This window comes from Hippocampus guttulatus, chromosome 16, assembly GCF_054856545.1.
Source record: "Hippocampus guttulatus isolate MCC_2025c chromosome 16, RoL_Hgut_1.0, whole genome shotgun sequence".
Classification (NCBI taxonomy): Eukaryota; Metazoa; Chordata; class Actinopteri; order Syngnathiformes; family Syngnathidae; genus Hippocampus; species Hippocampus guttulatus.
Window position 1 is genome coordinate 4,291,185 of NC_141276.1, and position 21,464 is coordinate 4,312,648.

The 21,464-nt window shown below is 46.7% G+C and overlaps 1 protein-coding gene and 1 long non-coding RNA gene across 10 annotated transcripts in view; one reads left to right on the forward strand and one right to left on the reverse strand.

Annotated features, from left to right (window-relative positions):
* Window positions 1–18,108, reverse strand: part of cacna1aa (calcium channel, voltage-dependent, P/Q type, alpha 1A subunit, a) — a 58,483-nt gene extending 40,375 nt beyond the window's left edge. For 8 of the 9 annotated variants that reach the window (XM_086132792.1, XM_086132790.1, XM_086132791.1 and 5 more), the window contains exons 1-7: window positions 17,448–18,108; window positions 16,465–16,805; window positions 5,458–5,563; window positions 5,225–5,364; window positions 1,349–1,440; window positions 514–666; window positions 197–384 (exon numbers count right to left, since the gene is read on the reverse strand). In XM_086132792.1, coding sequence (XP_085988918.1) covers window positions 197–384; window positions 514–666; window positions 1,349–1,440; window positions 5,225–5,364; window positions 5,458–5,563; window positions 16,465–16,805; window positions 17,448–17,585 — 1,158 coding nt within the window. In that variant the 5' untranslated portion in view covers window positions 17,586–18,108. Of the gene's footprint in view, window positions 1–196; window positions 385–513; window positions 667–1,348; window positions 1,441–5,224; window positions 5,365–5,457; window positions 5,564–16,464 lie in introns of all 9 variants that reach the window. The other variant, XM_086132795.1, reaches the window with a different exon arrangement.
* On the forward strand, window positions 549–2,148 carry LOC147192596 (uncharacterized). The gene is made up of 3 exons (XR_015103189.1): window positions 549–689; window positions 901–972; window positions 1,807–2,148. It is a non-coding gene; the product is annotated as an uncharacterized LOC147192596 (long non-coding RNA).
* Window positions 18,109–21,464: the final 3,356 nt, after the last annotated feature.

Genomic DNA, 21,464 nt, shown 5'->3' on the forward strand with positions numbered 1-21,464 from the left:
GCTTGTGCGAGAAGAAAAAAACGGTCAGCCAACCATGCGTCCAGAACTCGCCGCCGACCGAGTAAGGCGGAAGTGGAGCCTGCAGGAACGGGGATCAGGGGATAATTCCATCCCTAAAACGAGCTATTTTCAACTACACTGTAAAAATACAACATGTACCGCATATCATTCTTGATTTTATGCACCAAGCACTTACATAGTACAACAGTTCAGTCCAGCCCTCCATGGTGATACACTGGAAGACGGTGAGGATGGCGAATAGGATGTTGTCAAACTGGGTGATGCCGTAGTTTGGACCGAGCCAGTACTTTCGACACGTGGTCCCCTCCGGACACAATCGCGATGGAGGCTCCGTCCCACACGGGAACTCTTCTCGGATCTCCCCTGGATTTGGGCAGAAGTTAAAAGCGGTCTGGTCTCTCGCAACGTCGTGTCGAGACCATCCCTTTCTTTTTGATGAAAGAAGTGGACTGAATATCAAGAGCGGTTTTACGTAATATCCATTCACCGTACCTGTGTGATTGTCAAAGCAGGTTTTGTGGAATTTGCCCATGTAAAACTCCAAGCCGATGATGGCGAACATGAGGATGGCAAAGAAAAGCAGGAGGCCAATTTGGAGCAGAGGGATCATGGCCTTCATGATGGACTTGAGCACCACCTGTAAGCCTGGAAGGCGGAGCGCAGACGCCGTGAGTGCATCTTTCTGCGACGTCGACTAAAAATAACAGCGAATTTTGAAAAAAAAAAAAAAGTTCTTGACGAAATAATTGGAATTCCCAATATTATGACATACATAAGCGGATTAATTAAAGAGACATTCCGCAATTGAATTGTGTCTGCAAATCTTCTCGTTTGGTGTGAGGATTTGTTTCTCATCTTGGTTTCGATTTTCTTTTGCAGCTTGGTGGGACCCATCGGCGGCGGATCAAGGCTATGTCGAGCATTTTGGGATATTTGAAGACAGCTGACAAAGTAAACATCGTCTTCACCCACCATTTGAGTATTTATCGCACGCCTTAAAAATCTTTTTTAAGATACTAACGGATCTGCGTTAGAGAAATATCATCCGTAAGAATGTTAATTTTAATGTTGTTGGCGGATACCCACTATGTGCGGGCGGAAGGGGATTGCGAAATTCAGATAATTGACGGCTGCTAAACATTCAATGCGTGTTTCGACTGAAAATTCACTTCTCTGAGCTATTTCTAAACCTCCCATACAACTTTTCATTTCATAGCTTTTTTTTTTTTTTTTAGACATTGTCGCCCAATTTTGGTATACCAAACTAGAACCAAAAAAACAAAACAAAAATGCAACAACAAAATGTTCCTTGCAACGCCGCACTTACTGGGAATACCAGAAACCAGTTTTAGAGGCCTCAAGACTCGAACAGCTCTGAGGGTCCGCAGGTCAAAATCTGAGCCCACAGTGGACAGGATCCTAATGGAACAAATACAAAAGGGGCAATCAATATGCAAAGTAGTTGAACTTATTGTTCATCCGACTCCTAAAAACATTCCACACACACGCACACCCATTCCAAGCAACTGCAGGCTCATGGTATGTGAATCCTGCGGGAGCCGAGCTAATCGATAGGGGTGACGCTGAAGTGTATCATGGAGGAGGAGGGGCGGGTCATTTGTATCGGCGCGGCGGAGGGACTATACATTTTAAAAAAGGAGGATGATGGAGTGATGGGCAGGAAGGAGGTGGTGAGAGGGACGACGAAACAAAGCGGGGAGGAATGTCACGCGATGAGCAGATGCTGACTTGTACATTTCAGTCTCCTCTTTTTTTTCTCCGCAGTTTATTCAAAGTGTTTGCAGACTGGGCAGGAATCGATGCTGCGCTCGAGAAGGCAGGGCGGATCACGAACGGTAAACAAGGTGGCGTGTGTGCATGTGCGTGTGCGGAGAGTCGAAAGATGTTCCCTCTGTGCCGCCAGACTTCCAGTCAGTCACTCGTCTGACGCACAGAGTGAATCATCCCCTCCTTCTCACTTCTCCCTCTTGCTCTTCTTTCTTCTCTTTTTATTTTTGGTGTGTTTTCTCTTTCCGTCACTCTGACACATTGCCACTCGCATCTGTTCCAGTGACACAGCAGGGCCGTAATCACTGCAGTCTTCAAATCAGAGCGTGCTGCTTGGAAACCCACAAAAATAGCAAGTGACATCCACCCGGGATTTACGGGGTGCTCCCGAGATGTCACTTTAAACCTTGCGTTGTGTTGACTCGAAAGCCCTCCTCCATTGGTACCTACTTGGAGGTAGTTGATCACTTGTGGTAGCGACAGGGGCCCTCCGAGTGACATTGTGTGGCATCAACGCATCATAGGGGGGCGGTCGTGTACCTGAGAGGCTCCGGGTTTGGTCACGGGGCGACGACTCTCTGCACTATGTACACCGACGAAATAAAAAGTGTAACGGACCCTTCAGACTTGAATTTTATTCCGACTTTACCCGTATTTCTGGAAGTCTAACTCAAATGTGGAGGCAGGGCGCACTTGAAAAACCTCGATGAACTCAATGTTTTTAGTGGCTACCAAGCTAATTGAGGAGTCCGGGTGCCAAATGCTAAGTGGGAAACCTTAATTCTAAGAATTATTCATCATGGTTTTGTGTACACTAAAATAGGCCCGATGGGGTGAAGTGAAGTGATTCAGCGAAGAGTGGGAGGGGACGTGTAACAACACGTGAGCCCCAGCGGGTTCCATATTGTGCAAGTACAGGGGGAACGGCTGCCCGAGAGCCGTTGACATCCCATAATCTGAGCGCTTGTCTCAGCAGAGAATGTCGGATTGTAAAATCCGAAAAATGTGTCAATCGAATCTCGAGTGAACGTACAGTACGTCTCAAGTAGGTCGACACGATGAAGACCAAAACGCCGTTTAATAAGCGACGGCTGCCGATGCCGAACGCCGGGGCGACGAGGCGCTTCCCTTATTCACGCCGTCTCCACGGTTACTCTGGCCTTTCTCATTCATAAGTGTTTCCATGGCAACAGCAACCTTGCCTCATTGATAGAATCTCTGTATCACCTTGGTAACAGAGCCAAAGGAGGAGTCTGGGTGTCCCCCCCCCCCACCCCCATCCATCTTTTCTGCGCATCAACAACTTACAGATATGTATACTTCACACAGAGTCGCGCTACAAGATGTGACACAGACACACACACACACAAATGCACACCTGCAGAGCAAACACATGCCGGTAGGAGATCAAACATATTGAGTGCGAATCATTTTCCCAAATGTGCAATGGAAAGTAGGTCATTAAATGAAGGCACGCAATGATGATCAGAGGCTATGACTGTACAATACATCTTGAATCGCACCAACGGGTACGCGGAATGCAGCCCTTTTTAAGAAGCCTCATTATTTGGAGTAACGTTAAGCACCACCGCTCGTCCCACCGCCGCTCCTCACAGGAGCGTCGCGCATTATAAAAACATCATCTTACGTGCCCACTTGCCACCTGCGTTCCCGCTGACTTCAGCTCGATGAAGCTAATTAGTTGCGTCCACAAGGCTGACCAAATACGCTCTCCACTTTTTTTTTTTTTTTTTTTTTGCTGTTGTTATGAAGCCCATTTATCCAAAATGCTCTCTCGTGTTATATTCACCCCCCCACCCCCCAAGTCATGAGGAGTGAAAGGTACCGCAGTCCACTCCTTCTTCTTCTTACAATCACTTAAAGACAGATTGTCCATTTATTTTCCCTTGATTGCAAAGTAATTGGAAAGGCGCTTTTTTTTCTGTTTTATTTATTTTTTATTTTTTTCTCGCCACTTCCTTCATTCATCAGTTGTATATAAAACGAGCTGAAGGCTGGAGAGGTGCGCTACAGGAATGGTTGTAAACTATAAGCGTAATTGGACGAGTAATCAATAGTGGGCATTAAAAACAACAACTATCTTTTTCCCAGTGCCACATCACTCACATCATTTACTACAAAATGGAGGTCAACACACACACACACACACACACACACACACACACACACACACACACACACACACACACACACACACACACACACACACACACGCGCACGCACACACAAACACATATCAAACAACCATCCAACAAGGTTGTAGAGTGGACAGCCGATCCATTCACAATCATGTTAATTGTTTGTCTTTGAACGTCTGCAAAGAGAGCGGCCGCGGGTCCACGGGCGGGGACGAGGGAACGGGGAAGATTTTTTTTTTGAAGTGGAAATGTGCGCGTTTGTCTGTGCGCAGCGGTCAGCGTCTTATCAAAGGTACGGGCCAAGAGATGGGCGGAAAGGCCGAGTAGCTTTCATGTTCAAAGCGGCGGGGCTGCTAAAAACACACTCGTGGAGAGCATCGTAAAGGTGTGTGTGTGTGTGTGTGTGTGTGTGTGTGTGTGTGTGTGTGTGTGTGTGTGTGTGTGTGTGAAAACCTCATGGGGGACACGCTTCAGTCACTATCAAAGGATTGAATATATATATTGTATATGAAGTACATATGTATATATGTGGGGCGGCATGGTGGTCGACTGGTTAGCACGTCCGCCTCACAGTACAGAGGTGCAGGGTTCAACTCCGGCTCCGGCCTCCCTGTGTGGAGTTTGCATGTTCTCCCCGTGCCTATGTGGGTTTTCTCTGGGTATGCCGGTTTCCTCCCACATTCCAAAAAGATGCATGGCAGGTTAATGGAACACTCTAAATTGTCCCAAGGTGTGAGTGTGAGCGCAGATGGTTGTTCGTCCCTGTGTGTGCCCCGCGATTGGCTGGCAACCAATTCAGGGTGGAAAATGGATGGATGGATGGTAAGGGGGTATGCAAATCCAAAACCATTCCAAACCATGTGTCTTTTTCAGCCTTGTGTGTGTTTTGAACCTTGCTTGTTTGGCTTCCTGCAACCCTCCTTCACCTGCTTCTCTCGTCTGCTCACTCTAACCCCCCCCCCCCCCCCCCAACTCCCCTCCGCCCCCACACCCACTGAATTGTTGTGGCATTTGTTCACTACCCAGGCCGCCGGCTGCCTGCGGACCTGCTCTGTGATCTGACTGCTGCCTTGCTCAGGATGGGGCCATTCATTAGAGGAAAGGACACACGCACACACACACACACACGCGCACACACACACGCGTTGTAAAAGACATGACAGCTGATCCTGACCTCATAATTTGATCGCGTCGGGCACATAATGCGTGTTTGATGCATTTAGGTCGTCCGCAATATGAATTTGCCTGTCACTTACCCTGTGAGCACCACCACAAAGTCCATGACATTCCATCCATTCCTCAAGTATGAGTTCTTGTGGAAGGCGAAGCCCAGAGCCAGGATCTTGATCCCGGATTCAAAACAGAAGATCCCAATGAAATACATCTCGGTAGCGTCCTGAGGACAGAGAGAACACGGCCGGCCGGGTTGAAGGAAACACGATAGGACTGTTGAATTGGGAAAAAATGTTGTCATTTGCGTCTGCCTTACCAGACGCTCAGATAGTGGCGTCTTGTCACCGTCGGGCAAATGTTGCTCCAGGGCCAGGACGATGCAGTTGGCGATGATGGTGGCGAGAATCATCCACTCAAATGGAGTGAGGGAATTGAGTTCAGGAAAAATGATCACGGCCAAACATACGCCACAAAACAAAACTGCTAGAATGAGAGCGGTTCATTTGTACGCAACCTGGCAGGAGGTTTTGGTACTGAATCGCCACGAGTAGACCTGATATCGAATTTATTATTCATTTTGTATCCAACATGTGAATATTTTTGTCCGAAGAAGATTTTAGCCAAAATTGATGAACAACTGAATTTATTTGCGGTACCGCGATTGATCGTGCACGGATTGCATTGACTGATATTTGCAACACACCCGCACACGCCACGAACGCATACAGCCACGCCGGCGCAGCAAGCGCGCCCATGCGCTGAGCGAGATTTATCGTGACATCACCATTTGGCTCTGCGTACATAACGTCTTAAGGCCAGTCAGGGAGCGAGACAGAGAGAGATGGTGAAATAAAAAGAAAGACATCTAATTGTGTTTGTCACCATCGCTTCCGAGCACACACTCGCTCACCCTGTTGACACGGCTGCTTTCGCTGTGGGTGAGAAGAATGCTTGGCCTGACGCGATAATCACGCTACACGTTCAGAGGCCCACAACAACCGGTACTAAAACGACTGTGTTGTAAATAAGGGATGACTTTATGAGACCCGGAGCCCGAGCGGTGGTGTACAACTACACCGCATCACCCCAAAAGTTTGGGGTTTTTTTTTCAATGTGATGCCACTAAAACCGCAACCAACTGGTGCCCAGTCAAGGAGTTTCTCGCCTCTCGCCCAAAGTCACACGGGACGGGGAAACAAGCGTGCATGTGACCCTGAACAGGATGTCCATTAGAAAAATGGATGGAAGGGAGGATGATGAAGCTAAGTTGACTAAAATAGAAACACTTCTCAGTACAGTGCAGGGCAGTTCCACACCACTGCTAATGTCAACCACAAATATTTTTAACTAACGCCTCTCAAACAATTAGTAACACCGTTAACCAGGGCTGTGGTCATGTCCATCGTGAATGAAAATACAATGATTCGGTGGGTTAAATCCAAGCCGTTGTGTTCTTTTTGAAAGAAATACAATGACATCCGCCACACATATCAGCAAAGCGCAGAATCTGCATGTACTTAGACCAAATCCTCCACAAACTTAGACCTCCTTTCAGTTGGTATAGGGGTGTCCAAACTTTTTGTTTGTTGCATACAGAAAAATGGAAATGTGAAAAGGCCACTTCTTTTTTCTTTTTTTAACTTTTGGTCATGTGGCGGGCCACTGAAAAATGGATTGCGGGCCACAAATGGCCCCCGGGCCATAGTGTGGATAGCCCTAGTCTAAGGTCTAGTCTACATTCTGCCAACTAATTGTCAAGTTACGTAATCAAAAACATCCTCGGTCTGGCGAACATGGCGGAGCACACTCTGCCATATTCCCAAACAAGCTAAGCGAGACGTGCCCCGGAACAAAAACGAAGATGCAGCCGTTTGTATGCCGAGTGCAGCTGTCTATGAAAATAGAGCCTGATATATCACAAAACTGTTAAAGGCGGACATAATCAAGCAGATGCATTCTCTCTTCTGTTCATCTCTCCTTTGGTCGGTCATGATCTGTCTGTTTTTTGTTTTGCGGTTCTGTTGAGCGGTGGGCGTTTCCCTTGCGCTGGCCACCTGTCAAGCCACTACTTAAGGATTCTCCCGTCACCAACTGACCGTTGGGTAATTCTCCTTGCTCAAGTCATTGTTCCTGTGCAATTTTATAGATGTTCCTTGTTTTTTGCTCTCTGTTTTCTAGCTGTTGTATTGTTGGTTTTGGCAAGTTCTCCTCTGTTTTTATTGATCATGAATTTGGTTTTCTTGTCCTTTTGTGAAGAGCTGTTTTCATTTATACTCATTTGTTTCCTCCGTTTTTTTTTTTTCCTGGTGTGCGGACCAAGCGTCTTTATTTCTACTTTGTCGGCTTCGCGCCACTTTTTCTGTCAGAAAGATTAGTTGTGTACATTTTATCCGAGTCTGCGTTTTGAGAGTCTGCTTCTGTCCGACACTTACCGGACACTGACGTCCTCTGTGCTCACCTTCCATGGTAGGGGGGGTGGGGGAGGGTGAAACTATTTATGGAAGCATATATCATATGTGCGCAGTGGAAACACAATACACGTCCGTACTTGCTTTTGCATACATTATATCCTGTACATGGGAGGTTTTTACTCCAGATCTGATTCGAGGGAAAAACCGAGAAGCCGCTCCAGGTGCGAATAATCTGGTCCGAGCTTCTAACGTGTTGGCACACGTCTCTGGGACACTCTGGGCTCCACCCAATTAGCCGGACTGGCCTGTAGCAAACGTGCGCAAGTGTCGTATTGTGCCTGGGTGTGTGTGTGTGTGTGTGTTTGAGTGGGTTGCAGCTGACTAAAGGGGGAAAACAGAAGCTAAGATGGGTTTGAAACCCTTTAGTATAATGATCTCCATCTTTATCCCGCTACGAGTGTGCACGCACACAAAATCCCGCACATGAATAAATGACTCACTTTGCCATAAACCTTCAATAATGAATTGCTTCCTGCTCCTTTCTCACGGTTATATATAGCCGCGACTCCAAAGCAAGAAAAGAAGCGAGGGGAAAGGGAGACGAGATGCTCTTTCTTTAAGCTTCTTTGTCTTTATGTTTGACTTCCCCGCAGCGTTTCACTTCAGCGTGTGTTTGCGGAAGCATCCGCGGGGACATCGGTTAGCTTCTTACGAACATCTCGCCGAGAAGCGACAAACGTTCGTGATGACGCAAAGACGCAAACAAGCAGAAGATTTTGTGTCTTCGATATTTTCCTTTCTCGCGTTCAGCCTCTTCTGCCTCAAAATACCCCAAACTACCTCACTCCTGTTTCTTCCTCGCCTTTTTTCCTTCCCGTCACTCCACCTTTCACTAGCCGGGCTAGCTGAGCCCATCCATCATCTCTATCTACATCATGCCATCTCCGTCTAATATCTAAAAAGAAAGAGGGAGAGATGCAGCGTCAGCAGATGCAGAGGCAGCCGGAAAGAGAAAAGGGCCGAGTATTAAGAGAGGTGGGGGTGGGGGTGGGGGGGCATACATAGAGAGCGAAATGAAAGAGAGAGAGAGAGAAAGAAAATGTCCTGTGGGCACAGACGTGATTGAAAAGAGTGAGGGTGGATAAAAGAGGAAAGAAAGAGTTGGAGGGGCAAATCAGAGGAAGGGTAAGAAGAGCAAAATGAGCGCTCACTTGTGGGATAACGCAAGACAGAAAGGGGTGTGAGAGTATTGCGGTATTTTTTTTTTCCCCCTCCTGAGCTGTGTGGAAAGTAGGTTAGTGGCAGGACTGTGAAAAGGGGTGGTGGGAAGGGGCCGGGGGGGGGGGGGGGGTCTATACGCAGGAGAGTGGGAGGGAAGGGATACATTATGCTGCATATGACACGTACTGTGTGTCATCATCGCACGACTCCGTGTTTTAACACACTTCACGCATTTCCGCAACACAAGAGCATATGTTGCCAAAAGAGAAAACACACACAAAAAAAAAATCCTATCATGATTTTTTTTTTCAGGAGGGACGGATATTTTGTCCATTCTAAAATGTCACTGTCCACATTTTTGCAAGTACAGAAGCCATTTCCTCAGTTTATGGGTTATGAAAAAGATGGAAACCGTTGTATTGAACGTACGTTGCATATACGGTCATCAATCCGTTCCCGTGGTGATGCCAAATGTGAATTTCAATGATCAGGTCAAAGGATGGATGATAACCCGAACTGGTCGGACCGCACGGAAATATCCTGGTTGTTTGAGCATTGATACATTTGTTTGGTCCGAATTTTCTGTTGTCTGACCTTGGATGACTTGGACTTATTTAGCCTCTCCTTCATCTGCAGGTTTCTCAGCTTTTTTTTTTTTTTTTCTTGCCAGGAAATTCTGATATTTGAAGCTACTTTACACTGAAGTCAAGGACCACCTTTTTTTATTTTTATGAGAAGCAGTCCCAGAACAGCATTACCAATTTGTGTAAGAACTCATCGCTATAAATTAAAAAAAAAAGAAGTAATAATGTGAACATCCCCCCAATTTGGATGATTGATCTTCTAGAACGTACTGTAATAATAATAATACATCACATTTGTAAGCGCCTTTCATAACACTCAAGGACACTGTACAACCAAGAGCAATAGTAAAACACAGATAAAATAATAAACAAAGAAAGAAAGATTTAAGGCGGGTAGGCAAGTCTGAATAGGTGGGTTTTGAGCTGGGTTTTGAATATGGAAAGAGAGTCAATATTACGAATGTTGGGAGGAAGTGAGTTCCAGAGTTTGGGGGCAGAGCGACTGAAGGCTCTGCACCCCATTGTACTGAGACGGGCAGAGGGTAGAAAAAGGTGGAGGGAGGATGAGGACCTGAGTGAGCGAGAGGGAATGGAGATTTGAAGAAGATCTGACAGATAGGGGGGCGCAAGGTTATGGATGGCTTTGAATGTATAGAGAAGTAATTTGAAGTTGATTCTAAGTTTGACAGGAAGCCAGTGGAGCTGTCGGAGGATGGGGGTGATATGATGGAAGGAGGGGGTTCTCGTGATGATCCGGGCTGCTGAATTCTGAACAAGTTGAAGTTTATGGAGGAATTTTTGATGGAAACCGAAAAGGAGTGAGTTACAGTAGTCAATACGGGAAGTGACGAGACTGTGAACAAGGATAGCAGTGGTGTGAGGAGTGAGTGAGGGACGGAGGCGGTTTATATTGCGAAGGTGGAAATGAGCGGACCGGGTAATGTTATTGATGTGGGAGTGAAAGGATAGTGAACTGTCAAGGATGACACCCAGACTCTTCACCTGGGGGGAAGGAGATATAGTGGCATTATCAATTATGAGGGAGAAACTGTCGGCTTTGTTTAGAGTGGATTTGGTACCGACGAGTAGGAGTTCAGTTTTATTGCTGTTTAGCTTGAGGAAATTATGGGTGAACCAAGATTTGATTTCTGAGAGACAGTGAGAGAGGGATGAGGGTGGGAGAGAAGCGTCGGGTTTGCTGGAGAGGTAGAGCTGGGTGTCATCCGCAAAGCAGTGAAAGTGTAAGCCAAATCTGCAGGAAAATGTTTCCGAGCGGAAGGAGGTAGACAATGAAAAGGAGCGGACCTAGGACAGAACCCTGGGGAACACCAGAAGAGACGGGGAGGGATTGTGAAGTAAAAGAATCAAGTTGAATGAACTGAGAGCGGCCAGTGAGATATGAGTGGAACCAACGTAGAGGGGTGTTGGTGATGCCTATGGTAGAGAGTCTGTTGAGGAGGATGGGGTGAGAGATTGTGTCGAAGGCTGCACTCAGGTCAAGGAGGATGAGGATGGAGATTAGGCCAGAGTCTGCTGCCATGAGAAGATCGTTTGTGATTTTTATGAGGGCTGTTTCAGTACTGTGACGGCAACGGAAGCCAGACTGGAATTGTTCATAAAGACTATTGTCGGTGAGGTGGGAGTGGAGCTGAGAGGCGACAGTTTTCTCCAGAATTTTCGAAATGAAGGGAAGATGGGAAATGGGGCGTTGGTTATTGAAGTCATACTGTATTTCTCAAAGCGCCTACCCTTCAATAACCTTGACAGTCCTGCCCCACTGTAATGCCCCTCCTTCAAGCATCGATTGGCCATGCAAGCGCACATATGCACGTGCGCGCGTACACGCACACCCTCACACACGTGCACACATTCCACTTCACTACACCACCCGAGCGGTCTGCCAATGGAAGGCGGACCAGCTGCTCCCATTTGGGAAGGCGCCAGCCTCCATATTAAACCGAAACAAGCGAGTGGCCTTTTTGTGCTCTTACAGAAACTACCGTGTCAATTTTTCTTGTTACATTTTACGATCTTGCTTTATGATTTTTGGCAAGACGCTGCTGAAATCGTTTCATATGGCCGTCACGACTCCCGCGGAAGAATTAATGTGATTGCGAGAATGCAGACTCGTGTAATCGTCCCAACTACAGGGAGAAATCGCTTTGCTGCATTTTGTTCGCTCCACATGACCTTGTCCTTTGTCATTTGTCGTTTTTGAGTCACCTGCCAGAATTCAGGAAGACGGTCTGAAAATCTCTTAAAAAATGTATCGCTTAAAAACGGAGTAAAGAAAATGCTTTGGTGAAAAAATATATTTGCACTCAATGAAACTGTCATGCAAAGCACATATTTGTCCTCAAAAATGGCAACGAGGATGTTCATAAGTTTACATTCATAGCACAACGGCGCCGTGTTTGACGGCGTTGCTCGACAAATTGGTGAGTCCAAAGGCCAGTTTAGCCCTGCTTGGCCTCTCTCAGAAGGATTTAGCATCAATCGGGGTTTTAGTCCTTGCGGGCGTCCCCACCCCTCACCCCCCCCCTCCTGTATCTTCTATCCTGCCTATGTTGTGCCTGCCTCAGCCCTGCCACTGCCCGCTCTCGTCGCCCAAATCCAGCTGAATTGCCACTTTCACAAGATGCTGATGCTGGTTATGTGTGAGCTGTGTGCAGAGTCTCGGTCTGGCATGTTTCTTTGCACAAGCGGTGTGTAGTCATGGCAAGTGACAGTGTGCTGATCCAACCACATGGATTTACATGCTGTATTATTTTTTTTTTCCTCTTGATGGTACGTATGCGTGTCTTGGTGAGTGTGTGCCAGCACAGCATGCGTGCGGGACAGAAAGCGCTTTTTTTTCCTTTTGTCTCGTCGCAGCCATCGCACGTGACCAAAGAAGAGAGGCATGAGAAAAGCAATCCATCACACACTATCTGCTGCGATTTCTTCTCTCACGTCACGTATCCCAAACCCCTGAAATAGCTCTGTGCCACGTCACTAGCCACCCTCCATCCTGTTAAAATTTTTTGGGACATACTGTATAAATCATTTCAAGAGTTTTTCTCCATATCAACGTCATCAAAAAATATTCATACCACATATATATGAATGCAATAGAGAGAGGCCGACAGTTTAGCCCGATAAGAATTACGATTGCTGTACTTTGAGGTGTAAACGAAACATGTACCCTTTCATCTCTGTTTCGATAGAAAGGGAGAATTGACTCTGCTGTTAACTTTGAATGCCCTCAGTGTTCCCCCACCTGTAAAAACTCAAAGACAAACGCGCACGCAGCACGCTCATATTTTCTACAATCGGGTAAAATTGAAAGATGACATCATTTCTGTACACTGCATTCAATATGTGATATTTGAGATTCAATGAGATCCCCAGAGCCGGAAGGAACTTAAGCTATGGATCAATTCACACATTTATTACCAGACAGTGAAAAGCTACGAGTTAGGGATATTGAACCTTGAGGGCAAACACACATTCATGCACGCTCACACACACACACACACACGCACCAAACCAAACACGACTTGCAGCTGTCAGGATCAAAACACCTCCACAATGCTAAAATTAGCATCATAAAAAAAGGGAAAGCGGCCCTTTAGAGGACGGACAAGATGTAGTGGCGAGGAGACTGATCGGGACAGCGATGACGGGGTGGAGGTTGGTGGGGGGGATGATGGATCAGGTTGAAGCGGGAGAGGAAAGGCGCGAGTTGACATGTGGTGAGAGGTGACGACAAAGCCTCGGGTCCTATCAGTCAGGGACGGTGGGCGGGGACAAAAGGCACAGTGGCTTTGAACATACAAACAGTCGTCATTTCCATGTATGGGCGTGGCTAAGACGATATATGAACAGGGGATGTTGTACTTCTGCAGCTGTGGCTGATTAGACTCCACAGGCTCATGTTTGGATCTTCTTGGCATCATTCAATAGTCTCACTTGGGAAAACAGTTTCGTGAGTCTTAAAGATAAGAGAACTGGTAGACGTTCAGACGACCGTTAGGGTCTCACAATCCTTCGTTGTCGAAAAGAAAGAGTCAACGCAGGTCACCAGCACAAACGGATGCGACTCAAGTGCACACATTCCATTATAAGGAAGATCCAAAAAAGTTGTTCTTATCCGATGCATCTTACTTTCGGATATATTGTAAACAAAGCATCTACATACCAAGACGCATACTACCTCACAGAAAGTGATGGGGACGTTAGCAACGGACACGTACATGCTGCAGGAAAAAAAAACCCCAATAAATAATTTAGATTCTGCAGTAAACACCGACCCGACGTCCACCCAAAAACAAACGGGCCCGTATTTTGTCTTTCGTTGAAGTTGCAACTGTATTTCCAACCCGTCTGATCCATTTTTCAGGTTATCTTCACGTCTTTCTTTGGAGAGTGCAACCGTGAAGCTCGTTGGCTGCGGTGCAAAGCAACGGAGACCTCGTAAGGTTGATCAAATGATCATATAAAACCCTTTATTCTGCACTTTACATTTGCGTGGGGATCACAGTTGCTCTGGAGGACTTGCAGCGTATTGACTTCCTCTCCACTTACAACAGCAGGGGTGGGGGGAGTGGGAGGAGGGGGGGGGATACATAAATGTAAATGTTTGGCGCATTCAGCACCATATGGTGGACATGCGCATCAGCGTGAGTACGAGTGCGTGTCCATGTTGCCACATTCGAAATATTTCGCTGACACTTCATAAAACGTGTAAAAAAAAAAAAAAATCAACTTAACTGGACAAAAGAAACACAAGACATGAATCTGTGAATGCGAAAAAAAATGGTTCCAAGATAGTAGAAATTGTACTATAACCTGGTTGCATAAATATGCACACCCTCCGACTAATATGTTACAGCACCTTTGGCTTTTATGACAACGCTCCGTTTTGGGGGGGGCTTGGAGTCTATCACTGGGGCATATTTTGATGTAGCAAAATTTCCACCCCTCAATCAATACGACTATTTTAATCCAGAAGCGGGAGCCAAATATTCCAAGCGTCGACATTCTCTTCGCCCCCATTACATTAAATTGCATCCTTAAGGTATGCCGATTACAATTAAACAGCCATAAAAATGCTTGTCCGAATGGGGATGTGAGCACATTTGTTATTTATGTGTCACTCCCTGGCGTCCAAAGTCAGTTCACAAATAAATAAAAGCTCTCGAGGAGTCCACGGAGACGAAAGCATCATGGTGCATGAAGACATATTTTCCTTCAGTATATTCATTCCACAGATCGCTCCTGTCCTATGACGAGTGGGTGAAGTACACGATTTAGTAACGCGTTTGTTTGCGGAGTGTCCCGCGTTAGCGTGAATGCTGTTGAATACCCACTGCACTACATGCAGGACCTAGTCTGCAGTTGCCTGAGATGATGATGATCATAATTGATCAGGATACCAATCACCAATTTCCTCTTTCTAAATCCACGAATAAGATCGCTTGAAGTGGTCTACACCAAAGCAAGTAGCGAAAAAAAGCTTTGACACTTGTCACAATCCAACCTGTCTCAATACATTTCTCGGGTTGTTGAGTAATTGGAATCATTCAATGTTGAATTCAAGTAACGTTTATGATGAATTGCAATCAATCATCTTGGTTCAACTATGATGAGCATCCAATAATAAGGAGATGAGAATGAACACGCGCTTCAACTCAACCAAAGTCCAAGTGATAAATCTTGCACATTATCGTAAAGGTCAGCGCTGATTTTCTGCTCTACTTGTCATATTTTGAGTCACGTGCTTGCCTTTGACGCCGCCACTACAAACAGCAAGTCCATTACCGTACGTGTAATTAACCGACGTGACAGCCTCTCGTGTCTCTGTAATGTGCTTTTGTGACTCCGCCAGTTGAAAACATTCCAGAGGAAAATGTGGTCACCCGCCTGGCGTGATGAATTGCTTTTCATCCTGGACGAGTGAACGGCAGCAAATTACCGTATCTAAGTCGAAATCCAAGTTAGACAACCTCAGACGCCTTGTGAATAGCTCCGTTGTTTTGTAAATAGACGGTGAGTCATAAACAGAAGTAGCCCCCGCCTTTCACCATGGAGCAGCCCAATTAGCGTGCGCACGTTACGTCACAGCTCAAACCGCGACGGCAATCGATGACAATCGCTGCTCCAATTTCATGAACACTCGCAAGGCACAAACTTTAACTGACGCGGATTCAGACGAACATCCCGCGCCGCTCCAAAATGGGAGAAATCACTCTCCATTCATTCCTACAGAATGGTGCAATGTGCAGATTACCGAGAGATGAAATTGCGCACGCGTATGCGCACGTAGAGGGAAATGTGGATACATTTCCGTCCCGTTGAGTTTTACAATTAATTAAATTATTATTATTTTTTTTTATGGGTATTAAAAATTCAAAAGATGGCCATGCCTTCATGCTCACACACGCCACAACTAGAAAGACATCTGCAGAATTGTGATATGAAAGCTTGTGTCATAGAAGTGTACACACACACACACACACACACGCAAGTCAATTCTCGTGGCTCTCATGGAGACACCTGCTTTTTTTTTTGGTCCCCAAACCACAAAAGGCCTCAATGACGTAACCATATGGACGGACCTTTCTCCCCATAAATCACCGAACACCGGTAGACACCGTACACCCTCGCACCGAAGATGCTTTTCTTCTCACGTGGTATCATCATTGCCCCACTCCTCTCCTCTCCCCGTTTCTTTCTCCTAATCTGTACTTGCTGACATCAGCAACCAGCAGCGCCCCCTAGATACGACCCCCCCCCCCCTTCCCCTCCCTCCCGCCCCTCTCCTATCTGCATCAAAACACAATCACACTCAGAGGCACTCACGGAGAACATTCAGGGATCATATATCAAGCTCCCGCCTGATGTGACGTGGAATTGCGAACAGAAGTGATTGACGCTGATCAACAGCTCATAAAAATAGGGGGGCTGGAGTTTCCGCCGCCACCTTTTCATGAAGCGTAAATGACAAGTCCAGCCTCAAGTCACACGGATAGGGATTTCGGTTCGGCCGCCGTCATTCACTCCATCGCGATTTGCCTACCTGCTTTCCATTGGGATTGCACTGACAACGGTGCGGGTAAAGGATATGGCCATTCGGTGATCTTTTTGGCATATTTTCTCACAAAGTTGTCTTCACTGAAAATAAACAAGGAGCGGTTGACCGTGAAGCAGTTCTGGCGTACCGGGATCGGGTTGTACAAGGCCATCGTCCGGGCCCTCTGCGCCATAGACTGCTTGTACACTCTCTGGGCTCCCGGTCCCCCGGGTGGACCGTGCCCGTGGGCATGCCCGTGTCCGTGGCCATGTCCGTGCCCGTGTCCGTGTCCGTGCGGTCCTCCTTGTCTGCCTCCACCGCGACCGCCTGGGCCGCCTCCGCCGGCCCCTGCGCCGTACCTGGCTGGTACCTCGTCACCAAACCGCGCCATTCTCTGGAAACCAGAAGCCAATCTTGACGAAGCAGCGGAGAAGGAGACCGGTGCTCAGCTGCACAGCCACACATTACATCCCAGCCGGATCAGAACATCTCATACGCTTAAATGGGTCGTGGTTGTGCAGCTTGTGGTCTGAGAAACCCGAGGGCCCGCGTAGAGACCGCCTTCCCTGTCCGTCTTTGCCTCGGGGAATCAAATGTTTGGTCTTTTGCTCCCGCCGAAGGGCGTCTCAAGTCCTACAGTCGTCTTGGATCCGTCCAAACCCTGAGGAGGTTCCCCCACCACCAGATCATGGGGACTTATTCAAAACGAGCCGTCGTCATGCCCGCTGCATCAGAACAGCTCCACGGGCGCCACAAGATTTAGTTCCTCACTGTCATGACAGCATGTCATGCCAGTACAGACGCCTCTCAAACGGCACGGGCCTAATAAATCACATTCACGGCATCGAATGTGGAAAAAACCCCGTCTCGAACGTTCAGTGGTCAGATGGTGCAATTCTTCTCCCCTGAAAACCACCGCGTTCACTTAAAAAACATCGGAAATCAAATCCTACCATCATTATTTCATTATTTCTCAAATATCCGCAATATTTGGTCGTGTTGCGAGAACGTGGCAGCGTGGCACTGCTAATTTTACCTTAAAGTGGAGGATCTGACAAGCCTCGAACGCCGAACAAGACGGAGTAGGGGGGGGGGGGGGGCGTAATTGGCTTAAAAATACATAACGCCGTGCAAAATGGGAAAGGCGGAGAATTCCATGTTTGAAAATGTCCATGCCGTCGTAGTGGAGATGAGAGCGGCGAACGGCATCCTCCTCCCTGCTTGCAACACCTGCCTCGCCATCCACGGACGGAGAGGACGCGGCTTCAAAGACACGCGTGGGACGGCATCTTTATCTTCCCCGCCGTCTTACAACCCCTCCCATGGACAATGTCTCTCGCCGTGATAAAGTCGAACCTCCCGTCCTCTTGGATCGCTTGGATGTCCTGCTCGAGCCTCGCTCTCGTCCGAGTGTATGGTGGAGGTGGCGTGGGGGGTGGTCGGGGGGCTGGGGAGGGGGCGGGTGGGTTCCTCCACCAGCAGCCCCAAGGGGGAGGAGAAGGAGAGGGGCGCAGGAATGGAGGGATGGATGGATCGAGACAAGAATGAAAAGACGCGATAGTAGCGGAGCGGCTCTAAACTACACCGCCACGCAGTTTACGTGTGCGCCATACCAGCCGCACAAGCATTATGACGCAAGCACCGACTTGCACACACGTACGACTGCCTCAGAAGCGCTCTAACCAAACACCGATTCATGTCAGCCACAATGACAAAAGATGCCGACCCCCCTCCTCCCCCCCAAATCAGTATTCCCAAATTCATGTCAATGCGCATAGAAATTGCCAAATGCACGCGCAGAGGAAAAGGGGTGTTGGTTGTGTGTGCCACGTACACGTGCGCACCTGCAACGGGGCATGCGAGTGCTGTGTTTGTCGGAGATGGAAAGAGGAGGAGGGAGGCTATTCTTAGTAACAGACATTTGGAAATTAATGGAGGAGGAGAGCGCTCTTCTCTACACATCACCCTCCCCAAGTTGTCCACCTTCCTTCCCCTCCTCCCGCTCGCAAGGTGTGACCATTTGCCATGACACGCACAGATCATGCACAACATACAGTGGCGCCTGCAATGATTTGCAGTACAATTCCCACCCCCGTGAAGAATTCTCAATCTCAGTAAACGAAACTTGAGAGTTCAAACAATGTCAGGTGTGTCGTTGACAGTGGCGGACCCTCATGGCCAGCAAGGACTTCTCTTCTGGCCTCAACATTCATACAATAACATACATTTAATTCATGTTATTTTATTTTCATAAATATATAAACAAAATTATTCTCTGTATTCTTTACGTCATATCGTTTCCACTTAGTCGAGTGGCTTTCAATGTCATTTTAAATAACATTGAAAGCCACTCGATAAATAACTTATTTATTATGGTAGAGTTTTTAACCAACCATATTTCAGCTAGCTTGTGTTGCCAGGTAAATTCAATTTCCTTGGGGCTTTAGGATAAAATGAACGGGCACAGTCAGGTTGCAATAGCCAATCAGATCACGAGTCTGCGCACCGGGGCCAGCTGGAATGCCTTACGTCGAGACTGGACGTGCGCGTTCGGTAATTGGATTAGCGCCTGCTAGAGGGCGCTGTTGTTGCATTTTGACCCAAAATGGCCGAAGGAGAAGACGTTGATCTGGTTGCAGGACTACTTTCCACACAATTTTCAAGACGGACCTTCCACTGGATTTACCAATTTAAGTTGTTTTACCAAGCCAGCAAGGAAATATCAGAGCACGGCTGGGCACTTACAAGCTACGGTGCGTTTAAAAACGTTTGGGGACACTCTCGTAGATGTGCAGCTCAGTGAACAGGCACTACATTGGTGAGTAAATGAATTCTATTTTACATTTCTTCTTGTCATTTTATTTCGTTAGTATTAAATTAATGGGAACGAAATAAAATGACAAAGATACAAAAATGTATCAAATAAATCTGCTCGCCTGCAATTTATAATGGCGCATTGTAGTCACCTTCGTGCACTAAAGTTCGTTCAATCTCAGCTGCTCATCGTCAGTTATTTGCTGTTGTGTAGCCGATTCTCAAAATGCAAATGATCTGTTTACTTTATTTTCAAAGAATAGTTTGTTTTGCTATTGTTTGGTTGGTGTCTTATATGAAACTGCGACATTGTGCAATTTATTGGACAGACTTGTTTAAGATCACACAGCGTAATTTGGGTGGCATTTTATTTTGTATTTTTAAATCATCTTTTTATTTTTGACAATATCTATAAATTTAGTTTCCTGCTCTTAATTGTGAATGCATACTTGATGGTTTTAAATGCTCCTGAAATTAAGTGCTGCTTGACGAGCCTATACTGTATTGTGTTAATGTATGTGCCGTCACTGAAGGCCTAAGGTTGAAATGCACGGCCCGCCACTGGTCATTGACATTTTGTGAGACGTCTGCTCAGTCAACGCAAGTGTATTTTATTGTGGTGATGGTACAGGAGAGGAAAAAGTGAGATGATAACCAAACCATCGAATCACACAGGAGCAATTTATGGCGCAAGCTGCTGAGTACGACCAATCCATTGTCTTGTCAGTCTGTGTGCTGAGCCGATCCCGGCTGACTTGGTGAGAGGTTGTGCACACCCTTCGCAGGTCGCCGGACAAACAACCATTCACACTGCACATTCCACAAATTTAAACACATACTTGCATCATCGAATAAAAGCCTTGTATGTAATTCTGCCGACAAATTTAACTGCAGCGGCATTGCTTGGGCGAAGCAGTGGGGGCAATCACCCCAGGTGCAAAATGTTGGAGATGACAAAAACACATTGCGGTGGTAGAGTAGTAGTGTTCTCGGCAACCTTGTGACCCCTGCAGCCTGAACCATTTGAGTCCCTGTCCATTGGGGATATAACTGGCGATGAGTTTATCTGAAGTTGCGACCAAAGCATTACTCGTGCATGTATGTACTGTAAATGGAAAAAGGGAGGGATTCTGTCGTGAGTCCCTCTTCTAAGGATCAGAGAAAGTAGCCCACAAACACAATGTTTCTTTGAAATCTATTATGTTTCCGAATTGATTGACTCCAGAAATAGCTGCCTCTGTGAATGGGAAATGACGATACATATTTAAGGGTGACCGGGAGAATGAATTCACCCCCATGCGAGAGAGAAACCTTCCTGGCGGAGACAACAATCAATAACAGCACGACCTTAAACGTCTATCCGATACGCCAGAAAGCAAAGCGATCGTTTAGCTTTGTGTCCATTTACGCAACACTTCCGACTGTGAGAGGCTCCGTGACCCCACGACAAGGGCATGCGGACAGTCTAAAACGGATGGATGGCTGGCTGCATGCATGGATGGATAGACGGATGGGGAGGGCGGTTGGATGGATGGATGGATAGATAGACAGATAGATAGAGTCTATCCACCCCAGTTTAAATACCAGATGATATGAGACCAAAACAAATCATTTCAAAACCCTTTGCTGTGGCATTTTACCTATTCAACTAAGTGATTAAAAAAAAATCTTTTCAGGAGAAGAAAAAAAAACATACTTAAATGTGTTTGCACAAACGTTCACACTTTTTGCAAATGAACCAATCACATTCAAATTCAGTTGTTCTTTTTTGGCTCTTCCTAGCATTTTATTTTGCTTTCTGGCAGAAGCCTCAAAGGTTTGGGCCGTAATTCCAAAAGGTACGTTTGCCGCGAACACAACACTGGTTGTCGTCCAGCAGAACACCGCACCTTCGGTAATGATCCTTTTCACAACAGTGACCCGAAGACAAGACAAGCCTTCAGATTGTTGTGTAGGTATTTCTCGGTCAATGTACAAAAATAAAAAATAAAAATGGTGGGGAGCTGGCTGTGTCTTGAGATGTGAGGAGAGGCCGAAAAAGGAGTGTCGTGTCTCAATGATTCATAAGACTGAATAATTCAATGGCTGGATGCTTGTAGGGCACTCCGCCCCTGCTGAACCCATTCCATCCGATGTAGACTTTGAGATGTAAACCTCTGCGAGATGAATCTGCGTCACTGCAAAGAAAAATCTGGATGTTTGAGACCAATATCAGTCAACATCATATTAGAGTGAAAAA